Source organism: Tiliqua scincoides, chromosome 8, assembly GCF_035046505.1.
Source record: "Tiliqua scincoides isolate rTilSci1 chromosome 8, rTilSci1.hap2, whole genome shotgun sequence".
Lineage (NCBI taxonomy): Eukaryota > Metazoa > Chordata > Lepidosauria > Squamata > Scincidae > Tiliqua > Tiliqua scincoides.
Window position 1 is genome coordinate 31,251,918 of NC_089828.1, and position 26,372 is coordinate 31,278,289.

General features: G+C 45.2%; 1 protein-coding gene across 2 annotated transcripts in view; it reads left to right on the top strand.

The window, feature by feature from the left end:
• Positions 1-24,219, top strand: part of PTBP1 (polypyrimidine tract binding protein 1) — a 48,654-nt gene extending 24,435 nt beyond the window's left edge. For both annotated transcript variants that reach the window (XM_066634784.1, XM_066634786.1), the window contains 8 exons: positions 352-526; positions 7,264-7,341; positions 9,319-9,467; positions 15,611-15,644; positions 16,127-16,219; positions 17,842-18,058; positions 18,525-18,602; positions 20,729-24,219. In XM_066634784.1, the coding sequence (XP_066490881.1) occupies positions 352-526; positions 7,264-7,341; positions 9,319-9,467; positions 15,611-15,644; positions 16,127-16,219; positions 17,842-18,058; positions 18,525-18,602; positions 20,729-20,861 (957 nt within the window). In that variant the 3' untranslated portion in view covers positions 20,862-24,219. The remainder of the gene's footprint in view (positions 1-351; positions 527-7,263; positions 7,342-9,318; positions 9,468-15,610; positions 15,645-16,126; positions 16,220-17,841; positions 18,059-18,524; positions 18,603-20,728) is intronic.
• Positions 24,220-26,372: the final 2,153 nt, after the last annotated feature.

Below are 26,372 nucleotides of genomic sequence, written 5' to 3' on the forward strand. Positions count from 1 at the left end.
CAGGGAGTCCACAATTGCTTGACTTTGTCACCAGTACCAGAGCTACTGGAGTTGAAAATCCATGCTGCAGTGTGGGTATAATGTCAAATACTAGGCAGCGTGGTAGCTGGGACTTGGGTGCTAGCAGAAAAATGTACCTGGTTAGAGGGAAGGAATGCACAGGAACTTGGAGAACAGGTTCAGAATACTCTGATCTGATTTGGCTTGCCAAATACGGGCATCTCCTTTGGTCACACTTTCTTAAATTGTGTCATGAGTATACACAACTGACAAATCTGATATGCATTTTAGTTTGTCGAAGTGCCGTAGTTGATATGGATATGACAAGTGCTCCTTTTTGGTTTTCTGTAGTCTCTTGATGGGCAGAACATCTATAATGCCTGCTGTACGCTCCGCATTGACTTCTCCAAGCTCACCAGCCTCAATGTGAAATATAACAATGACAAGAGCAGAGACTATACACGACCAGACTTGCCTTCTGGGGACAGCCAGCCCTCTCTTGACCAGACCATGGCAGCTGCCTTTGGTAAGAGGTTGGGGTTGTTCAGTGGCTAAGTACATGAAGCATGATCTAGGAGGAATGTGGTGGAATCTTATTGTGACTGTGAACTGATTGGCTGGCATTGGGTGAACTACTCTTGCAGGGCTGGCCCAACCATGAGGCAAACTTATGTGGCTTGTGTCAACAGTGAACAGCAAGAGGTAGCAGATTTGGGCTTCCCTTCACCCCAAGCCTGCTGCAGTCATAAGCTGCACTGATCTGCTTCAGACAATCTGCTTCACTGCCTCTCCCCTCATCCCTTCCCTGCGCAGTTGGACTGCACGAGGAAGGAGTAGAAGAGCAAACTGGCTCACCATTTCTTGGGCTGAAAAAACCTATGTGGGCAACAGTGAGCCATTTTGCTACCCCTCCCTTCTTTCTCCCATGGTCTGTTTAAATTTAAAGGGATTGGTCAAGGAAGAAATGAGAGGAAGCAGACATTTACTTGGCTCCTTCCTTACCATCCCTTTAAGTAAAACATAGGTGTGCTGGGAGCTCCAGCATGACCTGCTGTTCCTGCTTTATCAAGAGGATTGCAGAAAAGGACATGGTGATGGTATCAGGCAGCGGCATTGGTTTGACCATCCCTGCATTTTTGGCTACAGCCAGATTCATCCTAGCCAATGATTTTAACTTCCTTTTTTGAGTTATTGTAAAGGCTTTCAACACAGTAGGGGTGAAGTTGAAGTAGTCTCCACTGTTCTGTGTGCTTGTCAGGCTATGAGTCTCCAAGGATGATGGGTTGCATCATATACTGCAGAGAGGTTCAGATAGGGGTTAGAAAGGAAGCAACTGCTACACCCTTTCTAAAGCCAATCTTTCTTCTGCTTCTGTAGTTAATGGCCACAGGCTCTAACACTTTTGCACATTATTCCCCCATCACTCTGTGTTGTATGCAAGTTCAGTTCATCTGTGGCATACCCGGATCTTGTAAAACTCCGCATTTGGAGTTAGTGCTTTTTAAAACTTGATTGAGCCAAAACTGCTCTTACTGATTCATGTTATGCTTAACTTGTTGTTGGTAGCTTTCACATTGGATGTAAAAACATAATCTAAGCAGGAAACTTGCGTAGAGTATTTTCCTTGTCATGTTGCTTTGTGGCACATTTCTAGACTAGTACTGAAACATGTCTTGTTTTAGACCAGGGGTCTCCAAACATTTTGGCCAGAGGGCTGCATCAAATATATGGCATGTTGTGGAGGGCTGGGGAAAAAAATTTAAATATAAAATTTAAATAAATAAATTAGAGATGGAACTTGGATGAGTGAATAAATGAATGAATGGGCTCATTCATTCAACCTCTCTGCCCCTCAGAACACCCTCCAGACACAATCAGAGCACAGTTCTGGTCATGTTCAGTTGAGTGGGCCAGAGACTTTCAGGGGACAAGAGGTTGGCCACAGGCCAGAAAGAGGCTTGCTGCGGGCCGCATCTGGCCCCTGGGCTGGGGTTTGGAGACCCCTGTTTTAGACTAACAAATACATTACGGCAAAAGCTTTCATGGGTACATCTAATGAAGTGGACTCTAGGCCACGAAAGATTTTGCCACAAGGCTCTTGCTTATTGAGGTTGCCTAGTGTTTAATAGATAAGAAAGTACAGAGCTCTGAAACAGACATTTATAGTGGATAAATTTGAAAAGGGCTCTGTACCTATATACTCTTGTTTCCTCTTTATAGGGAGTAGCTGCTCCTAGTTATGATTCCCTTGATTGCCCTCTGCTGTTCAGTACATGTTACAGAAAATCAACCTGCAGAGAGCCTAATGTCAAAAGATTCCTTCAAATGGAGTCCATGTGGACATTGCATTTATCACTTTGAGCAACTCTTCCACAGGAGAAGGAACTGGGCCAGTCTTGGGTAACGGGCCAAATGCAACCTAGGGACAGCTCCCTGTGCTTGTGCCTCAGTGATAATAGTGGCCAGAAGAGTGCTTTTTCCCCATGATATGTATTTAAATGGTCTGTCTTGTGAGAAGATGTATTGATGGCCACTAATTTAGATAACTTTAAAGAAAGATTTGAAAAGCTCACAGAGGATTGGTCTGTTGGTGCCTATTGACTGGGATACTTATATGAAACTTTTAAACTCACAGGCCTTATACCATTGGATGTCAGGTGTTGCAGGCAAACATTGGGAATGGGCTGTTTATACCCAGTTAGTGGACTTACTGGAAACTGGTCAGGTTAGCCACTGTACCGTTCTTACCTTACCCTCATCCCTGCTCTCCCTTTGCAATCCCCCATTACCCACAACCCCCTCTCTCCCTCTGCAATCCCCCATTACACTCATCCCTTCTCTCTCCTCCCTCTGCAATCCCCCATTACCCACAACCCCCTCTCTCCCCCTTCCCCTCTGCAGTCCTCCATTACCCTCATCCCTGCTCTCCTTCTGCAATCCCCCATTACCCACAACTCCCCTCTCTCCTCCCTCTGCAATCTTCCATTACCCACAACCCCCTCTATCCCCCTACAGTCCTCCATTCCCCACAACCCTCCTCTCTCTCCCTGCTGTCCTCTGTTACCCACAACCCTCCTCTCTCGCCCTGCAGTCCTCCATCCCCCACAATCTCCCTTTCTGCCCCTCCGCTCCTGCATCATCCCCTGAGGGCTGGGGATAAGAACAGGCCCTCAGTTTGGCTGTACTTGTTGTAAGAGGCAACCAAACAGCCACCGGGTAGATGGGACTCGTTAGCCTGGAAAGGCAGCTCATCTAAGAGAAGGAAACCCTGACCTCAAACCTCCACTGCCTTGTGGCTATATCCAGTTGTGGAAAAGGCTTCAGGAGTCAACTACGAGGCAAAATCCGGAGCCGGAGTCCCTGAGGCAGTTCATGGCTGAACACAGTCACGCTCTGGCAACTCCTGCAACGCCACTGGAACCAACAGTATTGGCTTCTGCCTTTCCATTGGACCATTCCGGTGATGTGGAGAGGGGGGATTTGCTGCCTGGATAACAGCCTATCCTCCATACCTTCTTTACCCAGGCTTCGCACACTAGAGAGGACACTCCAACTTCGCCATATGGCGTCGGCACAACATGGGAAGCAGCAGTTTACCGGTTATAAGTCTTCGCTGGATTGGCGTAGAGCGTGATGCCAGGGGCTGCTTCTGATGGTGGGAGAGATCATTGCATCTCATTGGGCAGCTACCGCCCGCCTTAAGCTGGGCAGTCCCCAGCCAGTAAGGTGTTGCCTCACCACAGTCTGTTAACCTCACGGGGTGCGTGGGGTTTAGGGTGAATACTGACAAGCGGATCGACAACTCTGCACCATGCAACAGAAAACTCCTGCCCTAAAGCCTGGCACCTGGAACATAAGGACAATGACACCTGGCTTCTCTGATGACCTGCAAGAAATAGACGACGCGCGCAAAACAGCTGTCATCGACATGGAGCTGAGCAGACTGCAGATGGACATCGTCGCCCTCCAAGAGACGAGGCTGCTAGATTCCGGATCTGTCAAGGAGAGAAATTTCTCATTTTTCTGGCAGGGAAAACCACCAAAGGAAACCAGGGAACATGGTGTTGGCTTTGCGGTCAGAAATACCCTGCTGGAATCCATCATCCCACCTACTGTGGGAAGTGAAAGAATTTTGTCCTGCAGCTCCAGTCATCAGCAGGACCTGTTACTCTCATCAGTGCTTATGCACCGACTCTGTCGTCTCCAGCAGAAGCCAAAGACAAATTCTATGATGACCTGGCCACCGCTGTCAAGAAGATCCCCATAAAAGAGCCATTGTTCATCCTCGGCGATTTCAATGCTAGAGTTGACGCTGATCACAGTTGTGGCCCACTTGTTTAGGTCAGTTCGGCATTGGAAAGATGAACGAAAATGGCCAACGCCTGCTAGAGTTTTGCTGTCATCACTGTGTCAGCAACACATTCTTCAACACAAAGCCCCAACATAGAGTCTCTTGGAGACACCCAAGATCAAAGCACTGGCACCAGCTTGACCTAATTCTCACCAGACGCTCCAGCCTTCCCAGCATCAAGATCACACACAGATATCAGGGTGCTGCCTGCAACACCGACCACTCCCTGGTGTGCAGCAGAGTGAAACTGCGAACAAAGTGACTGTATCACCCAAAAAAGGAAGGAAGACCTCGCATTGACACTAGCAAGACCCGGGATCAGGGAAAAGTGGAGGAATTTGCACGAGTGCTTGAGGAATCTCTTCCAGGCCTGGCCGACGCAAACGCATCCAACAGATGGGAACATTTCAAGTATGCCGTTTACAACACCGCCTTGTACATATTTGGCAAGAAGACCAACAAGGCGGCAGACTGGTTTGAAGCCCACTCTGAGGAGCTGACACCAGTCATTGAAGAAAAGAGGAAAGCTCAAGCAGCATACAAGTTCTGTCCCAGTGAGCGCAACCTGCAGGTCCTCCAAGCTGCTCACAGCAAAGTCCAGCAGACTGCCAGGAGATGTGCTAATGACTACTGGCACCAGCTCTGCTCCCAGATACAGATAGCAGCTGACACGGGCAACATCAAGGGGATGTATGATGGTATCAAGCAGGCCCTAGGTCCAACACAGAAGAAAATTGCCCCTCTGAAGTCTGCCGCAGGCGAGGCCATCCAGGATTGGGTGCAGCACTACTCTGAGCTATATTCCAGAGAAAATATAGTCACTGAAGAAGCGCTGAACAACGTTGAGTGCCTGCCTGTGCTGGAGGAGCTTGACAGTGAACCAACCCTAGAAGAACTTCAAGTGGCTCTGGATTCTCTTGCCTTTAGCAAGGCACCTGGAAAAGACAGCACCCCTGCTGAAGTCCTAAAGTGCTGCAAAGAGATCATCGTCACTGAGCTGCATGAAATCCTCTGTCTCTGCTGGACTCTGGTGGAGTACCTCAAGACATGAGGGATGCAAACATCATCACGCTGTACAAGAACAAAGGTGACAGGGGTGACTGCAACAACTACCGCAGCGTCTCTCTCCTTAGCATTGTAGTAAAGCTGTTTGCCTGATTTGAACTAAAGAGGCTCCAGGTACTTGCAGAGAGCATCTATCCAGAATCACAGTGCAGATTCCGAGCCAACAGGTCCACCACCGATATGGTATTCTCCCTTAGACAACTGTAGGAGAAAGGCAGGGAACAACGACAGCCGCTCTTTATAGCCTTCATAGATCTCACGAAGGCTTTTGACCTAGTCAGCAGGGATGGCCTCTTCAAGATTCTCCCCAAGATCGGATGTCCACCCAGGCTCCTCAGCATCATCAGGTCTTTCCACAAGGACATGAAGGGCACTGTAGTCTTTGATGGCTCCACATCAGACCCCTTTGACATCCAAAGCGAAGTGAAGCAGGGCTGTGTTCTTGCGCCGATGTTTGGGATTTTCTTTGCTGTCCTGCTGAAGCATGCCTTTGGAACTGCAACAGAAGGCATCTACGAGTATCTCCAGACCAGATCAGATGGAAAGCTCTTCAACATCTCCAGACTGAGAGCAAAGTCCACAGTTCAGCTGAAATGTCTGTGTGACTTCCTCTTTGCCGATGATGCAGCTGTCACTACCCACTCTGCCAAAGATCTCCAGCAGCTCATGAACTGTTTTAGCAAGACGTGCCAAGATTTTGGACTGACAATCAGCCTGAAGAAAACACAGGTCATGGTTCAGGATGTGGACTTCATCTCCCTGCAGTACATTCTCTGCACATGAACTGGAGGTTGTCCATGACTTTGTGTACCTTGGTTCAATGATCTCCGACACTCTTTCTCTCAGTACTGAGCTAAATAAACGCATCAGTAAAGCAGCTACCACGTTTTCCAGACTCACAAAGAGAGACTGGTCCAACAAGAAGCTGACGGAACATACCAAGATCCAGGTCTACAGAGCTTGCGTCTTGAGTACACTTCTGTACTGCAGCAAGTCATGGACTCTTCGCTCACAACAGGAGAGGAAACAGAATGCTTTCCACATGCGCTGCCTCCGAAGCATCCTCGGCATCACCTGGCAGGACAAAGTTCCAAACAACACAGTCCTGGAACGAGCTAGAATCCCTAGCATGTATGCACTGCTGAAACAGACGCCTGCGTTGGCTCGATCATGTTGTGAGAATGGATGATGGCTGGATCCCAAAGGATCTCTTCTATGAATAACTCGTGTAGGGAAAGCGCCCTACAGGTAGACCACAGCTGCGATACAAGGACATCTGCAAGAGGGATCTGAAGACCTTAGGAATGGACCTCAACAGGTGGGAAACCCTGGCCTCTGAGCATCCTGCTTGGAGGCAGGCTGTGCAGCATGGCCTCTTCCAGTTTGAAGAGACACTTGGCCAACAGACTGAGGCAAAGAAGGAAGGCCCATAACCAGGGAGACAGACCAGGGACAGACTGCACTTGCTCCCAGCGTGGAAGGGATTGTCACTCCCGAATTGGCCTTTTCAGCCACACTACACATTGTTCCAGAACCACCATTCAGAGCGCGATACCATAGTCTTTCGAGACTGAAGGTTGCCAACTACTATGTAGCCACTATAGAAAATGAGAATCTAGATTAGATGGACTGATTCAGCAGAACCCTTTATCAGTTTGGGGATGGGGATTCAGTGGGACAGGTTTATATGAAACAAATTGATCCTAGCATTCAGCTTAGCTGTTGGCTGTCCCTGTTAAAGGATGCTGCTGGATGCTGCTATCTCAGTGCAGATAATTTGTTCTAAATAGAACTTGTCATGTACTCATGAATCAAATGACAAATGTCCTTTGCTCTTATTGTTGCAGGTGCTCCGGGGATAATTTCTGCCTCTCCATATACAGGGGCTGGTTTTCCTCCTGCTTTTGCAATTCCTCAAGCTGCAGGTACTGTTTTTATCTTCAAACTCAGTTGCCTTTCCAAACAATCCTCACAGTTCTGATGTAAAACCACCACCACAAAAAAGGAATCACAGTTGATTTGGCTCCAAAATGTCACCAGTACTTGGTTAGAAAGAAGTAGAGCATCCTGCCCAGGATCCAAAAAATACTTTAGCAGAGCCCCAAGGGCTGTAGCATGTGTTTGAAGCTTCCTCCACATCAAACGCTTTGGAAAGTCTCCTTGACAGCAGATTTGCCTTGTGGCAGGGGGCAGCTACTGTTCCACTAGCCCAGGCCCACCTTGAATGTATAGTGCTAATTGTGTGGTTCTTCGAATCCCCAGTTGACGTGTGTCATAGATATTCGCTGCTGAACCTGTTTTAAAGCAAAATTAAAGTTTTTGCTTTTTCTTGGACTGTCTTTCTGATTCACGGAGCTGGTGGCATTCCTGTAATCTCACTATCTTCTCCAACCTGTCAAGTAGATACAACATAAATTGCAGAGGTACCAGAGGCCGCTTACCTGTGCATTATGACAAAACAGGAGAATAAGGAATTTAAGTCCCCCACACCAAGCCCTTGTAACACACAAACATTCTTACATCCTGCTCTTGTGAACAAATGTAGCTGTAATTGCTCAGGTGAGACTCTATTCCTAGAAATGTAACCTGAGTGGAGCAGCATGAAAATGACTTAGGCTGATTTCCTGAAGTACAGTTGTCAGTACACAGTGTTGGAGTGTAACTCTCCAAACCTACTAACTCCTGGCTACAAAGTACCAAACTAAGAGAGATGCAAGTTGGTCAGCATAGGATTGTGTGAAGGTGAAAGGGCTGACTTGAAAATGGAGACTCGCCTGTGCTGCAACTTAATCTGCTTAGCTTGGGCTTGTCCGTAAGGCTTTCTCCCTTGATTAAGTTCCTAAGATGATTGTATAAGAGTTCAGCTTACAGTTAGGTTGCAGCACTATCTTAATTCTCACTGAAGGACTTTGTTTTACTTTGTGGTGATTGGAAATGTAACAGTAGGCTGTGAATGAGGTAAAGCATTAGAATAAGGTGAGGAATGGTTCTGGGGTTTTCTGGTTCTGGGGCATTCCTGCAGTTGCTGCTACTCTGTGGGTTTTTCAGGCAGCATTGCAACATCTGTTAAGAATGTCTGCAGTACAGAACCACAGGTCTCCCTGTACTAACTTAAAACAAGGTGGATGGAATGCTTTATTTTTAAAGCCTGTTGCACATGCATTGCATTCAGAAGGGTTCATATGACAGACCTGTTTGCTGATAACTGTGTGTTATCCTGTTATCAGTTATCCTTTCACCAACATGCTGGGAATTCCCACAGAGCATCCCATAATGCTTTTCTGTGGTGTAAGAGGTGAAAAGACAAGTGTGCATCCTGTAAGTGTTTGTGTTGGGAGTGGGAGTGCATGTGCAAAGAGTGCTAATGTCAAAGGGGCAGAGATTGAGTTCTCATGAGCTTCTGCAGAACCTGCATCCAAATGGTGTCAAATTAACTGACTGAAATGTGCATAAAGTGTGGTTTTGGTATATGCATGATGCAAGGATGAGGCACTTCTGACATGCATTAGTGGAAGGACCTTATAAATGCACTGCTTTTGTGTTGCCCTCCTTCCTGCATCCCCTACAGTCTATTTCTCCTATGAAATTGTTTTGCAAAAGTGTTTAAAACCAGGTGTCCAGAGATGTTAATTTGCCCAGCACCCAAGGAGAGCAAAATGTGTTGCCCTGATCCCCTCACTCCCATTCTGTCAGAAGCTGAGAGCGGAGTCCTAAGGAGCACCAGGGCTGGAAGGACATCAGTCCATTAATGCTTGAGCTGTCTGGCCCAAGTGCTTGCGTGAGGAGGGATGGGGGTTCTCAGGCAATCCTTTTACCAAACATGCAAGGGCTCACCTCTTCAGCCAGTCATGGTGGAGAAGATGCTGCTAACATCACTGGTTAATATTCTTTAATTTTTCCAGGCCTCTCAGTTCCAAATGTACATGGAGCACTTGCTCCTTTGGCTATCCCATCAGCAGCAGCAGCCGCAGCTGCCGCAGGACGGATTGCCATTCCCGGCTTCTCCGGGTCAGGGAACTCTGTTCTGCTGGTTAGCAATTTGAACCCCGAGGTTAGTGGAAGCCTTGTTGTGATCTCCTCTTCTATTTGACTTTTCTTGTATTTTTTGCTTCCTTCCAAGTTGCTTTCCGCTCTCACTTCTCTCTGAATCACTGTTCAAAAAACTTTTGTGCTGGAACATCACAGTGCCAAATCTTTCCTTTGTCTGAAAGGAAATGTCTAGAATGTAGAAATTGGATGGGCATTCAAACCAGCTGCTTGATACAATTCTCAGCAGATAACCTGAGGGTCATGGTTGGAAATCTTAAAGCTTGCCTTTCTTGGTAGCAAGCCAAGAGTGTATTATTGATCTGCTCTCATTCCCAAAAACAAAATTCCCCAAAAGCCTTTGAAATCTCCCTTTCTGCCTTTTATCCCTATGGTTTTGTCTCTACTTGGGTCTTCCTCACCATAGCAAAATACTCTTCAGTTGCTCCTTTGGCATGTTATTGCTTTTAAACACTTGGGTTGGAGTGATAGTGTTCTGTTCCCTTCATTTGGCTATCATGATTCTACCCTGCCAGCTTAGCTTCATTTTATCTTTGCCATGCATTGACATATTCCCATTTTACCAAAATTCCTTGAAAGTAGTGTGTGTGCCTTAATTTCTGCTCCTAAACTTTAAAAAAAAACAATTTTACATTTTTGGTTCCATGTAACATTTTTCCTTTTCAAGTTGAGAGATTTGGTTGCTCTGGGGTCAGATTAGACACGACATTAAATTGCATCTTTTTTGCCTTTTGTGTGTGAGGATTTTTGTGGTGGTTGGGAGTGGCAAAAGGAAAGCTTTAAAGCTTCTCTCCTCCCAGCCATGGTCCTGATCAGTTAGGCTGCTGTGACTATTAAAGACAAAATATGAAGAGCCAAGGGATGTGACTTATGTTGTGTCTAGTTTGGACCTTGCTGTACAGATTCAAGGCAAGTTAAAATTGGAGCCTGGTATTTTCTGGGTAAAGGATGTGATTCACCAGATATCTGCTTTGTCTTTGAAGTGGGATTTCTGTGAAGTCACTCCCTGGATGCAATGAGTTGTGCACATTGCTTCAGCCCCAATGTGTAAAAGCTGAATTTTTGCTTAGTTTTGGTTTGTTGGAAGTGCCAAAAGGGGGAGGCATGGATGAGAGAAATTTTAAACTTAACCAATTTTAATCTGTTTCACTATTCCTTTTTCTGTCCATTGTGTAACTGTTCTTTTCAGGACATGAGACTTTGCCAGCAATGCTCGCTCCCAGCATGGTCTTGAATCCTGTGGGATTATGAGGCTCCTTGCAAAGCAAGATGGATGTGCATTTGCCTCTTTATCAAGAAAATGCAGGCATGGGGTGGTCGGTCTGAGCACCTTTCCTGATTTAGGGAGGAAGCACTAGTAATAGAAAGGACACAATGCAAAAGCACCCCAATGCTCCTCCTTGCATTTGAGCCCTTTCCCAAATAAAGGCAACACCAAGGTCTGACCTCTTTCAAACAATGACACCACTTCCCAGTCAAACAGTTAATTGGGTTATTCATGACAGCAAGCATCTGCATTTAGTATCGCAGGCATGCACACTGAATGTAGATGCTCCACTTGTACATGCATGTGGAGGGTTTTTAGCAAAATCATGGGGGGGGATATTGGTCCTCCCTGTTACTGTTTCCACCCTATGCATAGGTACCATTAGGAGAGCAGCACTTTTCTGTTTATTGGGGTGGGCATCTTTCAGACTTATGTGATCTCTTTGTTGGACTAGAATCCAAAGGTTTACCAGTGAGAGCCAAGTGCAGTATTGTGGCTTATGGGTGAACAAACCCTTGGAATTACCTCCAAGCACATGCTGAGGCCCTGAGATCATTTGGTGCTTAAACTGGGATCACAGCCAAAGAAAGTGGACTACTGGTTCCCTCCAAGTTTGTTTGGTTTCAACACCCTGTTTTAGGGAGGGAAAGCGTATTTGTGGATGTTTTTAAACGATTAGGTCAGTTACCTTTACTGCAAATCATCTAGAGCAGTGGTTCTCACCCTTTTTAACCCGGGACCCACTTCTGAGAATGACAATCTGTCTGGGGCCCACCGGTAGTGATGTCAGCAACCTGGAAGTGATGTCATAGCCAGAAATGACATCATCAAACGGGGAGTGACATCACTGTGATGTCAGAGCCGGAAGTGATGTCATCGAGCAGGAAGTTCCTGTCTAGAAACTCAAACTGTAAATGACAAGAGACAGTATTCCAGTTCAGAAGCCTCTTTCAATTCTCCCTGCCCTTGCTACCATTGCTATCAAGCAAAAAATAAAACATCTGGACCAAAATATTTGTGTATTTATTTACTACTGTTTTTATTTCTGTCTTTATTTACAAAATCTCAAGCTACTTCTTGTATTGCGCTTGAAACTAACAAACATTGATGTGGCTATTGATACTGTGCACAGCATTAGCCAGAAACAAGTGCACCCTACTCATGCATCTCAATACAAGAAGTCGCTTGAGTTTTTGTAAATAAAGGAAATAAAAAAAGTAGTACCCCCTCAGAAGGAAGATAAGCAGATATGCTTCCCCTCATCTCCCCCAAGCCCAAGCACATCTACTCAATTGACTCCCATTATTGGCAATGGGGCTTACTCCCAGGTAAGAGTAGACAGAATTGCAGCCTGAGAGAAGCAGGAAGAGGGGAAGGGTGCACATCAGAGAAGTGGTTGGGGGAGCAGCACTCTCCCTGGGTGCTCCCCCCCACATGCCAGGTTTGCCCTCCCTCCCCCGCTTCCTGGCTGCTCTCTTGGCAGCCAGGCAACCAGGGATCTGCCCTCACCCCAGCAAAGATATAAAAAGAGGATGTGCTAGTCAGGGCAGGAAAGGATTGCGGCTTCCAGGTGATTTCAGAGAGAGAGGCCGTGATGCAGAGGATGAGAACGGCAGTGGGGTGGCGGTGATGCTGCTTTCAAGGCAGGCTGACGAGGGGAGATCACGTGGGTCTGCCTCTACTCAGCCAAGCCCTGCGTTCAGGTCTCCACCTACACTCTCCAGTGTACTCTCACCTACACACACCTACACTCTACAGTCCAGCGGGGGGGGGGGGGAACTGCTCTGTCTTGCAACTCCAAGGCAGCCCATCCTGTCAAGGCAGCCAAGCTGACAACGGTTGGTGGGGAGAAGCCTGGCTGACTCATCCACGTCTCTCCCGGTCCTTCTTTGCCTGTGATCCAAGCCTGCACTCCACAGTTGGCCCCCCTGAGGGAAGCCTCCGAGTGCAGAGGGAGGTCCAGCTGGAAGGCAGCAGCACACTTTCTGGGGGAAAGCGGCATGCTGCTTTCTTTGCACATGTGCAAGCCGCTCTTAGTTACGTCTCAATGCTGGGAAGCTTAAAATGGCAAAGTCCAGGCTTTGCCCACTTCCAAAATGGTGCCGCCTAAGTCTTTTGCCATCTTCCAAGATGGCTGCTGTCAGCTTCTCGTGACCCACCAGAAATCGGATTGTGACCCAAGTGGGTTCCAACCCACAGTTTGAGAACCACTGATCTAGAGGTTTTTCCAATAGGTCTCTGTTTACTTCCTGCTTCCCCTGCTGTACAGTTGAGTGGAAAACATACTCTTCGTGTACAAATTTTTTCAGAGAAACAAGAACTGAATAGTATTAAAAACTTGTTTAAAGCAGAAGTCACTGTGTTGCATTTGAAAAGGGGTGGTGTAACAGATGCTTTCCAAAATGGGAGAGGCAGGGGTCATGCATTAATGTAGTTCATGCACACAGCACTTGGAGAAAGAAACACATTAACTTGAAAACATTCGGTTTTACTGTTGCCTCTTAACTTGTGCATTCACCAGTTTCAAATTATGCATGTTCAAAAGATAACAAACAGTTGTGAAGTCAGTGCAACCACCTCTGATCAAAATAGATACAACTTCTGCCAAATGAGAAGTTGGTGCCAAATGAGAATTGCTGAGCAACTTATTTCATGCCTTATTTGTGTTTTTTTTACAAACTCCTTGCTTATCCATCCAGTTTTTCTTTTGGGCTAGAAACTTTGATACTTGTAGTGAAGCTGTGAACTAACTCCAACTTTCCCCATTGCTTGTGTAATCAGTGTTGTAGAAACTTATCTGTGCAAATGGTTGAAGAGGCAGTATTTCTCCAGAGGGGCTTCTTTCCTTCTGTGCTCCCCCCAGAATTGCCACATGGAAGATGGTAGATAACATTGTGGCTATGCAGAGTAGCTTGAATCCCCTTGTTCATACCTTAATCAGTTCTTGAGCTGGGGTTTCCTTGCTTAGCAAGCTAGTAGCTCCACATAATTTTTCTTCAGCTGGTCATAAGCACAAATTTTTTAAAAGTATAATTGTTTCAAATCTCTCCAGTCCTGGTTTTTGGCCATTGACCATGACAGAACAAAAGTGGGATCCCAGCTATTCTTGACAGCCGCAATGAAGTCCCTGTGAGAGTTATTTCTGAAGGCCACAGTTCTCAAAAGATACAAAGTGGACTGGAATGATCACTAAGGGGAAGATGCAAGTCTTACAATGGCTCCTCTACCATGTGTTTCTGTATGGCACACATTCTTTCCATGTTGATGCAAATAAGAGCCATATGGCTATCTCAATGATACCAGTGCAAATTCCCACCTTTCACTGGCTGTGAACTTGGTGGAATTACTGAGCATCAGCTTTCTACACCTGCATCATGTTGTGATGGGCACAGGTGATGTTGGCCTAATGGCCATCCCTAATGTGGTGAGCTGACTGGTCCTACTGCTCATCCTTTACCAGGCCCAGAGGTGAATTTTTGTTGTCTACATGGGCACCTATGGAGTCAGAAGCAGCACTTTGCTTGGTGCTAACAGTGCATAAAATGCTACTTCAGACTTGATGGACTCAGTCACAGAGGCTTTGAGATCATTTTGTCACCCATTGAGTCAAGCAGTGCCTCACTAGTGTACTTTGGCATACACTACTTCTGACTCGCTGGGCACCCTGCTCAAAAGGACACAGAAGACACACTTCACCTCTCCAGCAATGATGTTGGGCCCCAAACAGCTTGGTCAAGGAAGAGCAAACCCTTCCCATATCGACACTGGTAATCCCTGATGTTTACTACAAAATTGGACAGATTTTAAAACTAACCTAATCGTGTTTTACAAATTTTATGTATGTTGAAGATATTCGTCCTTAGCAGTCCTTCCTTTTGCTATATTTGCATATCAACTAGCTTAAAACTGACTCAGGTTTGGTCAAGGCAAGAATGAGTTGGAGGATTCACTCTCTGTTTTTGATGAGAATTCCTGGAATGCAGTTTGAGAACTTTGGCCTTGAAATGATTGCTCAACCAACATTTCCTTCCACTCTATAATTTTTGTTTGAGAACTCTTTTGCAGTTGGCTAGAACAAGGTGTGCCTATGTGAGACGCTTGTATAACAGAACAAGCCCCTTAAGAGCCATTTCTGCCCAGTGTTGCATATATGCAACAAGGATCAAATGTGTACACCTGTGGGCTGGGCAGAAATGGGTTAAGTTTTCCCTTGTAGCTTTTGGACCAGCCTCTGCTTGGATAGTCCACTCTGCACTGTGTCTGCCAGGAATCAGAGCTTGCACATCTTCCCTTCCTCAAGTTGCTCTGTTGCAGTACTGCCTCTCTCTTAGTTACACCTTAAGTAAAGTGCTCTTCTTTTATTGTTGTGTTCCACTAGGTTAAAAAAGCCTATTAACTAGTTCTTCTGTAAAACAAAGTTGTACGTTTTTAGAAATCTATAAATCTTTACTGATGGAACACTACATATTTCTTTTATGTATTTACTGACCTATGTTTTTGCTACTTTTTCTTTTTCTCTCCACCCCTTCCCCCAATTTTTTTTCCCTCCCCTTCTCCCTGATCCGGAATTTCTTTGCCAACTGACTGCACGGTACCTTCTGCTTCCTGTTGTTGCTTGAAACAAAAAATATTATATATAAATATATATAAAAATACCCCCCTCAAACCAAACCAAAACCTTCCTGCTCTTCGGAAACCAACTTGCCCTCTTCAATATATTAACCATCTTGAACTTCATCATCCATGAACCAATTTCGCCATTTCCTGCGGGGACTCTGCCCTTCCTTCGTTGTCGACGATTTGCACAACCTTCGCTCTCCCCTCCGATTCCTTACCTCTTCCCTGTCCCTCCGCTGCCTTGCCTCTGCTGTTCTCTAAAGAGAGTTACACCCCAATGCCTCTTTATTCTTTTCGGTATGTTATCATTCACACTTTTATTATCTTTTTCATTTATTTTTTTACTTTGGGGGGAAGAAGTATGGTTGTGTTTTTTGCAGTTTGCCATTTGGTTGAATTCTTTTTTAAAAAAATCATGTAACATGCTATTTTAGTTTAGTTTTGTTTAATTTTTCTTATTTATACATCATTATGCATGGTTTTGATTGCTTTGCATGTGTGTTGGGTAGGAGTCAGGATTGGGTAGCATGTATAAATCTGTCCACTTGAACTCACTGGTGGCTGCAGCATTTTCATTGTGCTAGTAAGCCCTAGTGTTGTAACTTTTCCTAAAGATTGTTGCAATTATTCTGTTGCTGATCAGATTTGTCCTGAGCAGAATAAGCCATCTTTTAAGTGGAGTGAGAGCAATCTGGGTGTGAATGCCTTTGAGGAAATAAATTGATGTAAAAGTTCAGAATTTCTTCCTCAAGACTTTGTTTTTCTTCCTGTGCTTCAAGGGGTATATGGTGATGTGCAAAGAGTGAAGATCTTGTTTAACAAGAAGGAGAATGCTTTGGTTCAAATGGCAGATGGCAATCAAGCCCAGCTGGGTAAGCACACACTTTTGTCATTGGCTTTTTTTTAAAATTACCCATGGAGTGGTTGGGGGTGGAGAGAGTCCAAGCATTCCAAAAGCCTGTTCAGGAGTTCCCTGTAAGGGTTTCTTGGGATTGACTGTTCAAGGCAGCAGAAACTTACTGCAAATTCTGACATCACCAGACTAATCTTTCTATTAGCCGCAGCAAAAACTTGTTGTTGCTTATATTGTCTGTGGACTTGACTAGTACAGTGATAGGAAGCAATGAATGTGTAGGGTTGAAGTACAGGTGTTTGTGTGTTGGCTCTGGGATAATGTGCCATAGTCAGTTTTCCTTTTGTTATGGACAATGGTCAGTGCAAGTTTCCTTGGAGCTTTATTCTAGATAAAACATAGTGTGGGGGCTAAGCCCCTGATACCTAAACCTCAGACTGAACAGTGAGAATTTGCTCCCTCCCACAGGCTCCTGTCCCTCTTAAGACACCCATCCCAAGTACTTCTTCAGATTCAGCCCAGCTGTGGATTAGGTTCAGATAGCCAAATGCACAGCTGCTCTGAAGAAGGGGAGAAGTTTTTCCCACCTCTGCTTGGCTATGTTTCTTTTGTTTCAAATCTGTCCACTTGTCTTAAAGGTGAACCGCCTAGACTTGGATCTCCTCATTGGGAGGAATTTTTGAAATAAGGCCCAACTTTTTTCTTGTTACTTTGAAGGAATGGGAGGTTAAACTGTACTGCCCACCAAGATGGAGTCAATTCCCACGCTTCCCTTATGTGATGTTGATGATCTTCCCCAACACACAAATTAGCTGAAGGAAAGGTTTCCTCAGAACCAGACATTCTTTTTGTTTCTATGGGGAGGGCTACAATGTTTAGAGCTTTTTAAATTTAGGAATAAAGTTTGTGGAACACAAATTGCTTATGAAATTGTACATAGTGGGGAAAACTGTTCTTAGAACCCAGGTTTGGCAGGAGATTCTAGTCCAAACAAAAGTACTACTGCTTAGTGCAGAGTTTCTTATCCCCTAGTGTACCACTTTGCGTGGTCCACCCATTGGAAGTACGACCAGAAGTAACTAGTGACAATGTCATTGCTAGTTACTTCTGAATTGGGAGCCCAAATGCAATACGAGAAACACTGTTAAGAAGCTCAAAGTGGACAGGAGGGCTTTTTTGAGCTAACGAAAAGCGCATGCTGGAACTCTGCCTGCCAAGCCAAGCCTCCCAGTGCTGCTTGTCATGTTGCATTAATGATCTTGAAGCCAGGCAGCAGGGGTCTGGGGGCTCCCATGGGTACCACTGGTTGAGAAACACTGGCTTAGTGCATAACATGCTTTCCATATGTTGGTGCATAATATATGGAATATGTGGTGATGGCTGCTAGCTTAGATGGCTTTAAAAGGGGATAAGACAAATTCCTGGAGTATAAGTTGTCCTGGCTATATGAAACCTCTGTGTTCACATGTAGCCTGTCTCTGAATATCAGTCACTGGGGACAAACAAGGGAAACGCTGTTGCCTTCCTGCCCTGCTTGTGGGCTCCTTGGAGGAATTTGGTTGACCCTGTGAGGTTACTGGATTAAATGAACTTTTTTGAACAGCAGACGTTTTATTACCTTATTGCCTTAACTCTCGGCAGCAATGAGTCACCTCAACGGTCAGAAATTGCATGGGAAGCCTATCCGTATTACTCTGTCAAAACACCAGACAGTGCAATTGCCCCGTGAGGGACAAGAAGACCAGGGCTTAACCAAGGACTATGGCAACTCTCCTCTCCATCGCTTCAAAAAACCAGGCTCCAAGAACTTCCAAAACATTTTCCCCCCTTCAGCCACCCTTCACCTCTCCAACATTCCGTAAGTGATCTCTCTCACAATCTGCAAAGTGGTCTCTCTCACATTTGGGCCAAGGAGAGCACAAATGAACTTGCTCTCTTGAGCAGGAAGCTGGAGGTGTTTGTGTGCCCCTCTCTTTGGCACATGTGCCAAGGAACCAGTGAAGCAGCCCTGCCCTGTCCCCCAGTGTGTATCCTGGAAAGGTGACAAAGTACTGCATATCAGGTTAGCAGCATTGGCTTGGCAGCTGAAGCACCTGCAGCCATTGAATTGGATTACTACAAGCACAAGATAATTGGAGTGGGGAAGCAAAGGGGAGAGACAGAAATTGAAATAGCATTAAATTGAGGCAGTTCCTGCTTCCTGCAGGAGGTAGGGCGGGTCCCACATGTTAGCCTTATCAGATGCTAAGGCATTTGTAAGTAACTCCTTAATTCATACCTTTGTTGCTAGAGCCTAACCAGTGCTGCTGTTCTTTCTCCTCCAGGCCGTCAGTAACTGAAGAAGACCTCAAGATGCTTTTCGCATGTAATGGAGGAATGGTGAAAGGCTTCAAATTCTTCCAGTAAGTGGTGTTAGCATCCCAGCTGCTGGAGAGGGGGGAGGATGCCAATAAGCATCTGTCCTGTAAGAGTAGCTCAGTAGTAATGGTTTCCTTAAAGGAAGCTCTTCTGTTTGATCTGTTCCTGACATGTGAGGTCATTATCCTTGCTGTGCTGAGCTACTGCATCAGGTTATCAGTATCAGCTCTTGGAAGTTGATGCATCAGATTTCCTGATGCCCAGCTTAAATAGGATTGTGTGAAATGGTCAGTTTCTTGGTGGAAGAAAATCTGGTTTTTAAATCCATGTTCATTTGGAATTTGACCCCCGTGAACATGAATCAAAACGTGTTGACGACTGTTATGTTTTCTAGCATAAATTGTATGAAGGATCTGCTGTCTCTAGGAGTTACAACCAGTAGCCTTACATAAGAACATAAGAACAGCCCCACTGGATCAGGCCATAGGCCCATCTAGTCCAGCTTCCTGTATCTCACATCGGCCCACCAAATGCCCCAGGGAGCACACCAGCCTTGTACACAAGTAGTGTATAAAACAGCTAGAAGGACCCCAGACTCAGTTCTCGGCACCCTCATGGTTAAGGAATCTCGTGAATTGGCATCAAGATGAAACTATTCATGAAATGTCTCTTGGGTGTTCATGATTATATTTGCCTGAGTTATCCCTCTTTATCCTCACAATAACCCTGTGAAGTAGATTAATCTGGGAGACTGACCCAAGATCATCCAGTGAGTTTCATGGCAGAGCAGGCATTTGGACGGAGGCCTTTGTTGCCCTAATCTGACACTGAAACCACTACACCTGCGGTTTTCAAACTCTCCGGGAGTTTGAAACCCGCAGTAAGTCTTTGCAGGGGCGGGGGGAGGCAGCGGGGGGAGGATCATGTTGCTCAGGGGGCTGCAGGGACTGGGGTGCACCCCCCAGTCCCTGTGTACTGCAGCGAGCGCCTGCAGGGCGCTCGAGGTCAGGGAAAGGGAGAGTGGAGCAATCTGCTCTGCCTCTGTGGAAGCGGAGCGCGATCACCCCACTCTCCCTTTCCCTGACCTGGGGCGCCCTGCAGGCGCTCGCGCAGGGCTCCCCGCACACAGGGACGGCTGCTGCAGGGAATGGAGGGTGCACCCCAGTCCCTGCAGCACCGTCAGAAGGGAAAGCAGAACAATCGTGCTCCGGGGCGTGATTGCTTCACTTTCACTTTTCCTGACCCGGGGAGCCCTGTCGAAGGTTGCACAGGGCTCCCCGCACCCCCAGGAGCTGCAGGGGACTCGGGCAAGTTCACCCAAACTGCTGCAGCCCCCCTGAGTGGTGCAGTTCTGTGGATCACGCTGCTGCCTTCCCCCTGTCTCCTGGCTGCCCCCGCCCCTTAAGGGGGCAGAGGCCAGGACCCACAGGCTGGGGCGTCGCGATGCCCCAGTTTGAATACCACTGCACTACACCAACTGGTTGCTTTATTTTTTAGATTTTATGAACTTCCCTAAGAATATTTTTGCATTAAAGGACAGAGTATGAATTGAGTGACAGTGACCTAATGAATAGTCTTGGAGAGCCACCTATGCCAATCAGGTGGCTGAATGTGCCATTGGTCTAACTTAGGTACTATGTTATCATAAGGAAGTTGCCACATTTGAAAGGGAATGTAGCAAAAAAGAGGGCAGTAACAAGTCTATATTGTGCAGAGTTTACTGATGCAGAAAGTGCTCTCAAAGAAGACTTTTTGCCAAAATGCAGTGGCTTTCTAATACCATGTAATGTTTTTCTGCGCTTGTTTGGAGATTCTGTCCTCTTTTGCTGCTTACACTTGAAAGGTAATCAGCCTCTTTGATGAGCAGCTGTTGTCTCATGGTCTGTAGCTGGAGCTTATTTAACCTAGTGCTGTGGTTCCCAAACTGTGAGCTGTGGCTCCTTGGGGAACTGCAGAAACCAGCCAAGAGAGCTGTAGAATCCTTGCAAAAAATGTGCCGCCCTATACAATGTATAGAATTGTAGCCATAATGGGAAGCTATGGCCAATGACCCAGTAGGTCAAGGGAGCAGCTAGTTGAAAAGGTTTGGGAACCACTAGCCTAGTGTGTAGTTTATACCTCTCTGACCTCATTTTCCAGCACAAACACCACTGGTTCTTCTCTTTTGTAGGAAAGATCGCAAGATGGCCCTTATCCAGATGGGATCTGTGGAAGAAGCCATCCAATCGCTCATCGACCTCCATAACCATGACCTTGGTGAGAACCACCACCTCCGAGTGTCCTTTTCAAAGTCCACCATTTAGGAGCTTTGGGAAGCCGCGCAGCAGAACGGACCTGACTGAAAAAAAACAAACCCAACCGCTACCCCTCTTATGGGCCCTGCCTTGCATCTTCCAGTGTGGGGGCGAGACAACTTCCATCATTCCAGAAACAACAAAAAAGCCACTTTAAAAAAAGAAAAGAAAAATGCAGCTGAAGTGACCTTAAAGACAACAGATTTTATTTTTTTAAGGAGGAAAGCAGTTTACCAGGTTTTTTTTTATAAAAAAATCTTAATTTACATTGCTATAACCTTTCTTGCAGTGAGTGGGAGAACAATCTTGACTGTTCAGGAGAAGAAAAAAATGCAAGCTTAACCGTTTACATTCTTGGTTGGAAACCTCTCTGGGAGTTCTCCTCTTCTCCCCTGCCTTCCCTTAAAAAATAATAAAGCAAAACCACACCCACTCAGTCCCAGAAGGTATAGCGGCTTCATGGTGATGCCTTTATCTTGTTCAAGCCTTGGAAGAGACCCCAAACTGTGGTTTCCATTTTGGAATAAACCTCCCACGTATAGATAGATGCTGCCTTAGGGGGGAGCAAGTGGGAGTTACCTTTTCCCTAAGCCTTGCATCCAATATCCTGTGCCTTAGAAGTTTTTCACTGAGGGTGGGAAGACAGGGAGTTGCCTTCAGGTAATTGTATTGCAGCAGGGAGATGAGGAGGATGAATGTTTAACTTTGTCTCATTTAAGCAATCTTAACATCTCTCCATAAAAATGTGTCTTGACCTGCAGAACACCACATTAACTTTCCCTATCTATACATGGCTTTTTTCTCCACCTTTTTGTGTTTTTTCTCTTCTTCTGGGTGAGAGTTGATTTAAAAATTGGCCCACAATGCATTTGTTCGGGCTGGAACAGGTGAGATTCCTCATTCCACCCCGATCCATCAACATTCCATTGTCAGCAATGAATCTTTGCATTTAACATCAGCAAATTGCAAAAGCTGATGTACAAACATCAAAACATGATTAGTATAAGGGTACCTGGAGCTTTGAACATTCATGGTCCAGATTATGAGTTTCGGACTCTCACTTAGAGTTCAAGGTGCCTTTGTACTTCCTCCCCTATTCTTCCTGAATTTCATTGCCATCTCTGCTATCATACATACAGCTTCAGCTTTTTTGTGTTAATCCTTTATTAATTTTTTTTACAAGCAGTGTCTCTGCCTAGCAATATTTCCAGTTGACCAAATATTTTAATGGGTTCATATCTATCTATATATATGCAAAAGGCAATAGCTTAATTTTTTATAGAATAAGATGGTATAAACATATCTAAACTTTTTCATTCTATTACCCTTGTATACTGTATTCTTGTATTTTTGTTTGTAATCTGGAAAACTGTAGTGCAGGAATCTAGTTGATTGAGATGAGAGGTCATGGCTGAAGATTTAACATTATACTTTGAAAAGTATTTAAAAGTAGCAAAAAAATGCTGGTTGCTTCACACTAAGGAAAGGAGCCAAATTGAAAGGTCTCTTTACTTTAATGATCCAAGCAAATTTATGTTATTTAAAGAGAAATACAAAATTACTTTTTCCCCCAATAGTAGCTAAAACTCCTCAATTTGTCTTTGTGGCCTCCGATTTCCCCATGCTAATCTGCCTTCTTTATATTATATTCCAGTGTTGCCTTACATTTCCCTCTAACTTGTGTGAGATGATTTTAAGAGAACCAGAATCTTGTACCTTAATATCAGGGTTATTTCTTCAAATTGTGGACCAAAGTTGTTTTTTTAAATTGTGTGTGTAGGCGTCTCAAGTCGATGGCTTTTACAGGAGTTCTTGACTTGCTTTGTCACTGAGGGGGTTGGAAAAGTCTTAAAACTTTTTTTAAATTCCTCCCCAATGTTATGGAGACTCAAATCTATGCTGGAGGAGTGCATGATGTCTGAGTGCAGGTTCTGCTTGGGTTGCCAGCATCGGGTGGGTGGAGATACCTAAGAACTGTCCTTCAGCCCCCAAACATTCTGGAATGCAAAAGGGTGGTAGTGCCTGCTGACCTTTGCAGAGTATGATAGCCTTAATTCAATCAGTTATAGAGGATCCTCATCACAAAGGGCCCATTCATGCAGTTGACTGGCACCAAGGCTTTCTCCCCTTGGTCCAGGGTAGCAAGGCAGACTTGAGTGACCCAGTTATTTTTATGGGACTTGTCACCATGTTTCTTGACTGCAGTTTCCCCTGCTCCAGCATAGGGAGATCCAGCCACCTTGGTTTCTTGATGTTTGCCTGGAGAAAACGCTGGCTGCTTGATTGGAAGTGGCCTTCATTTGGCCTGTTTGCCCTAGTGCAGCAATGAGGGGGAGGAGAAAGGAGTAAAACCTTTCCCCCAAGTAACCTGCTAGTTTCCCCATCTGGACCTCCCAACAGTTTGAGGGAAGAGGTTTACAAAGCCTTGGAGTGGGATTTTCCCTCTCATCAACATCTGTCTACCTCTGCTCTCCTAACTGCCCCAAGACAGTAGCATGGGGTTTTTGCTGGGGGGGCCAGGGAGTTTCTCCAAGGGCCATGATATAAATAAACCAATGCCTTACATTGTGTGATAAAGTTAACACTGTGCTGGCCCCCAAAGGTCTGATGCCACAGGATCCCTTTGCTTTGGGGCTGGGAAGGCATATTAGCAGGCAAAAAACAACCCACCAGTGGCACCCTACCATAACTCTTATAACCTTAACAGAACCTTGATTAGAGTGGTCTTAAGTTAACTTTTTAAAAAATACAATGTTTGACAGGCCTCTCTTGGAGGCTCCTTGGAACACAACCTCTCCTTTTGCTGGCTGAGCTTTTAAATACCTTTGATTCAGTCAGCAAGCAGACTTCTTTCTGTGTGTTTGTGGGGGTGTGGTTTTTTGCTGCAAGATGCGTGCAAAAGTATCACAATCCTAGACTCCAAGCAACCTGGGGAGAGGGGTTTCATATCTTTCCTATTCTGTGTGTGTGTTTTGCATGTAAATGTGAGTAATGAGAAAAAAAAAGGTGTAAATATTTATAATTTTTTATACCTGTTGTAAGACATGAGGGGGCAGCAGAACCCAGGTTTTTATGGCTCAAACAGATGTATTGTATATTTTGATAACCAGCTATTACAGGTTCAGTATTGGGGTGGGGAGGTGGATGGGAGGGTTGTGACCCTACACATCAGAATCTATTTGCCTGGCTTAAAAAAGAATGTAATGCAAAACACAAAAAAGAAATTAAAACTATTTTATAACAAAACGCAGTACCTTTCTTCCTATAGTGTATAGTTATTTTGATTGTTTGGATTGTAGAACTCAGTCAATGGCCTGTCTGTATTTCTTTTTATTTTTGGCTTTCAATAAATGTCTTCTGTATTCTTTGCTTCTGTTTTTCCTACTTTCTTATTGTGCTGTTCTTATTTTTTGCTTAACTTTTCCCCCTCCTGATATAACTTTCAGCTGCCTCCCATTTTATGTAACTTTGATTTCTCACAAACCTCCCTGGAGCTAGTGTGGGGGAGGTGTTTACTTACATGTTCGTGCCTGCATACACATCTCAGTCTCCCTACTTGTTGCTATCCAACAGTCTAGACATGTGGGACCTGGCTTGGGGTGAGGGGCAATGCATGGGTTTACTCTGTAGTACCAGCATTTGGTCCTGTGGGGGCAGAATCAGGCCTAGGGCTGGAGAAGGGGGGCAATGTTTGAAGAGTGAGGCTGAGCTGTTTCAGATCCTGTCATAGAAGCATTACCGCCCTCCATATGGCAGCCAGGTCCTACCTGTCATCCAGTTTCCTCCACAGCCAGTGAAACCAGTAGTAGAGCCCATAGGTGACTTGGCTTTCTCTGCTATGCAAATTAAAGATGCTAATGAGATGTTAAAACAATGGTGCATCTGTCTGGGTTCAATGTCTGGGTACACTGTCTGGGTGGTAAACCATGCCTTCTTTCTGGACTCATAAAGCTCTAAGGAACAAATCCATGATAATGTGCCACCTCTTCATCAGTGTTCTTAAACTTTCCATAAGTTCTAGTCTCAACTCATGGAATAACAAATCCTTCCATCTGATAAGTTTATCCTTCTGTGGCACTTCCCCTCTAGATGAGCATGAAGTTCACACCTTGCCAGTCTTGTTTAGTGGCCATGTGTCTTGCAATAACTATGGCAGGAATGTGCTGTGTGTGTGTGTGTGTGTGTGTGTGTGTGTGTGTGTGTGTGTGTACACAGACATGCTCAGCACCCCTCAGTGCTACAGTAATCTCAGCAAGTTTGGTGGTGGAGGTGGGGCTGCCATAATGCTTGGGGGCAGCAATGAGTAGCAGCAGGAGTGGGGGCGAGAGGGAGTCCAGCAGCTACTCTTCTGAGAGTTGCCTTATTCTGTTTTTGAAAACTACAAAAACTTTCCACTATGATGTCCTGTTGGAAGCAGTCTTAATATCTGTGTGCTAGAGAATGTGGAGGTAAGCAGTTTCTCAAATTCAGTGATTCTTGTTTTGCAAATTACTTGATATGTAAGCTACCATTCTTAATTTAAATCTTGCCCTGGGAAAGGCCTCAACTGTAACATATTTATCATGGCTTAACCCAAAGTGAATTGTGAGGTTCACTTTGATAACTGCCTTTTCCAGTATTGATCAAATGTGAATTTACAGTTCACAACTGTATTTTTCAGAATACAACTTCAGAGACATACTGACCCAGCACAGAGAGTTTCATCTTTAGCCACTGCAATCAACAACTGCTGTAAAATCTGTGCATTTGTTGAAACTATGTTGGTGGCAGGTAAATTCCATAAATTGAACATTTTTGTCTGCTCCTCCAGAGCAATTTTGCTTTAAACTTGCTTCTAGGCAATTGACTCATGCCCTATTTAAACATGCATGTGTCATGCAGTACATTTTTACCACTCTATAAAATCCATATACATTTTTCTGAAAAATCTCCCTTCAGATCAGACCAGAGCATTTTTTTCAAACTGTCCTGTGTGCTGCTGTGTTTTTTTGCTAGCCTTGCATGGCAATGAATTGTTAATTATCAGCTGTCTAGAGTAATTATGCCTTCCAGCTACATCCAAGGGGGGAGAGGGGAGTTGGGGGCAGCATCTCCATGGCAACAGTAGTGGAAAAGCATAAATGGGATGACCGCTTATTGTATTCCTGTCTTTCCCTGTCTCCACACCCACCTTCCTGGGGTCTTTAGCCCATACATGCAGTTCTAAGTGTGTTGTTGCCATGGAGAGCTTTATTAAGGGTTTTTTTAGGAGAGGGGTAGCATTGCAAGCAAATCTTCAGTGGGGGGATGTTGGAGGGAGGACACTTCATTTGTGACTTGACTGGCTCCTTTCACTGATAAGGGGCTGCTGTGCAGTGCAGTATGCAAAGTCATTGTTCTTCCTGTTTACTGTATTTCACAAAGAGCAAACAGGGCCATGTTTAACATCCTGCTTCTCCTATCAAGGCCCGGGCCCTCTTGTCCGTTTAATATCTATTGCTGGAGGGCCTATTTTTTTATTTCAAAGCTTTTTATCCTGCC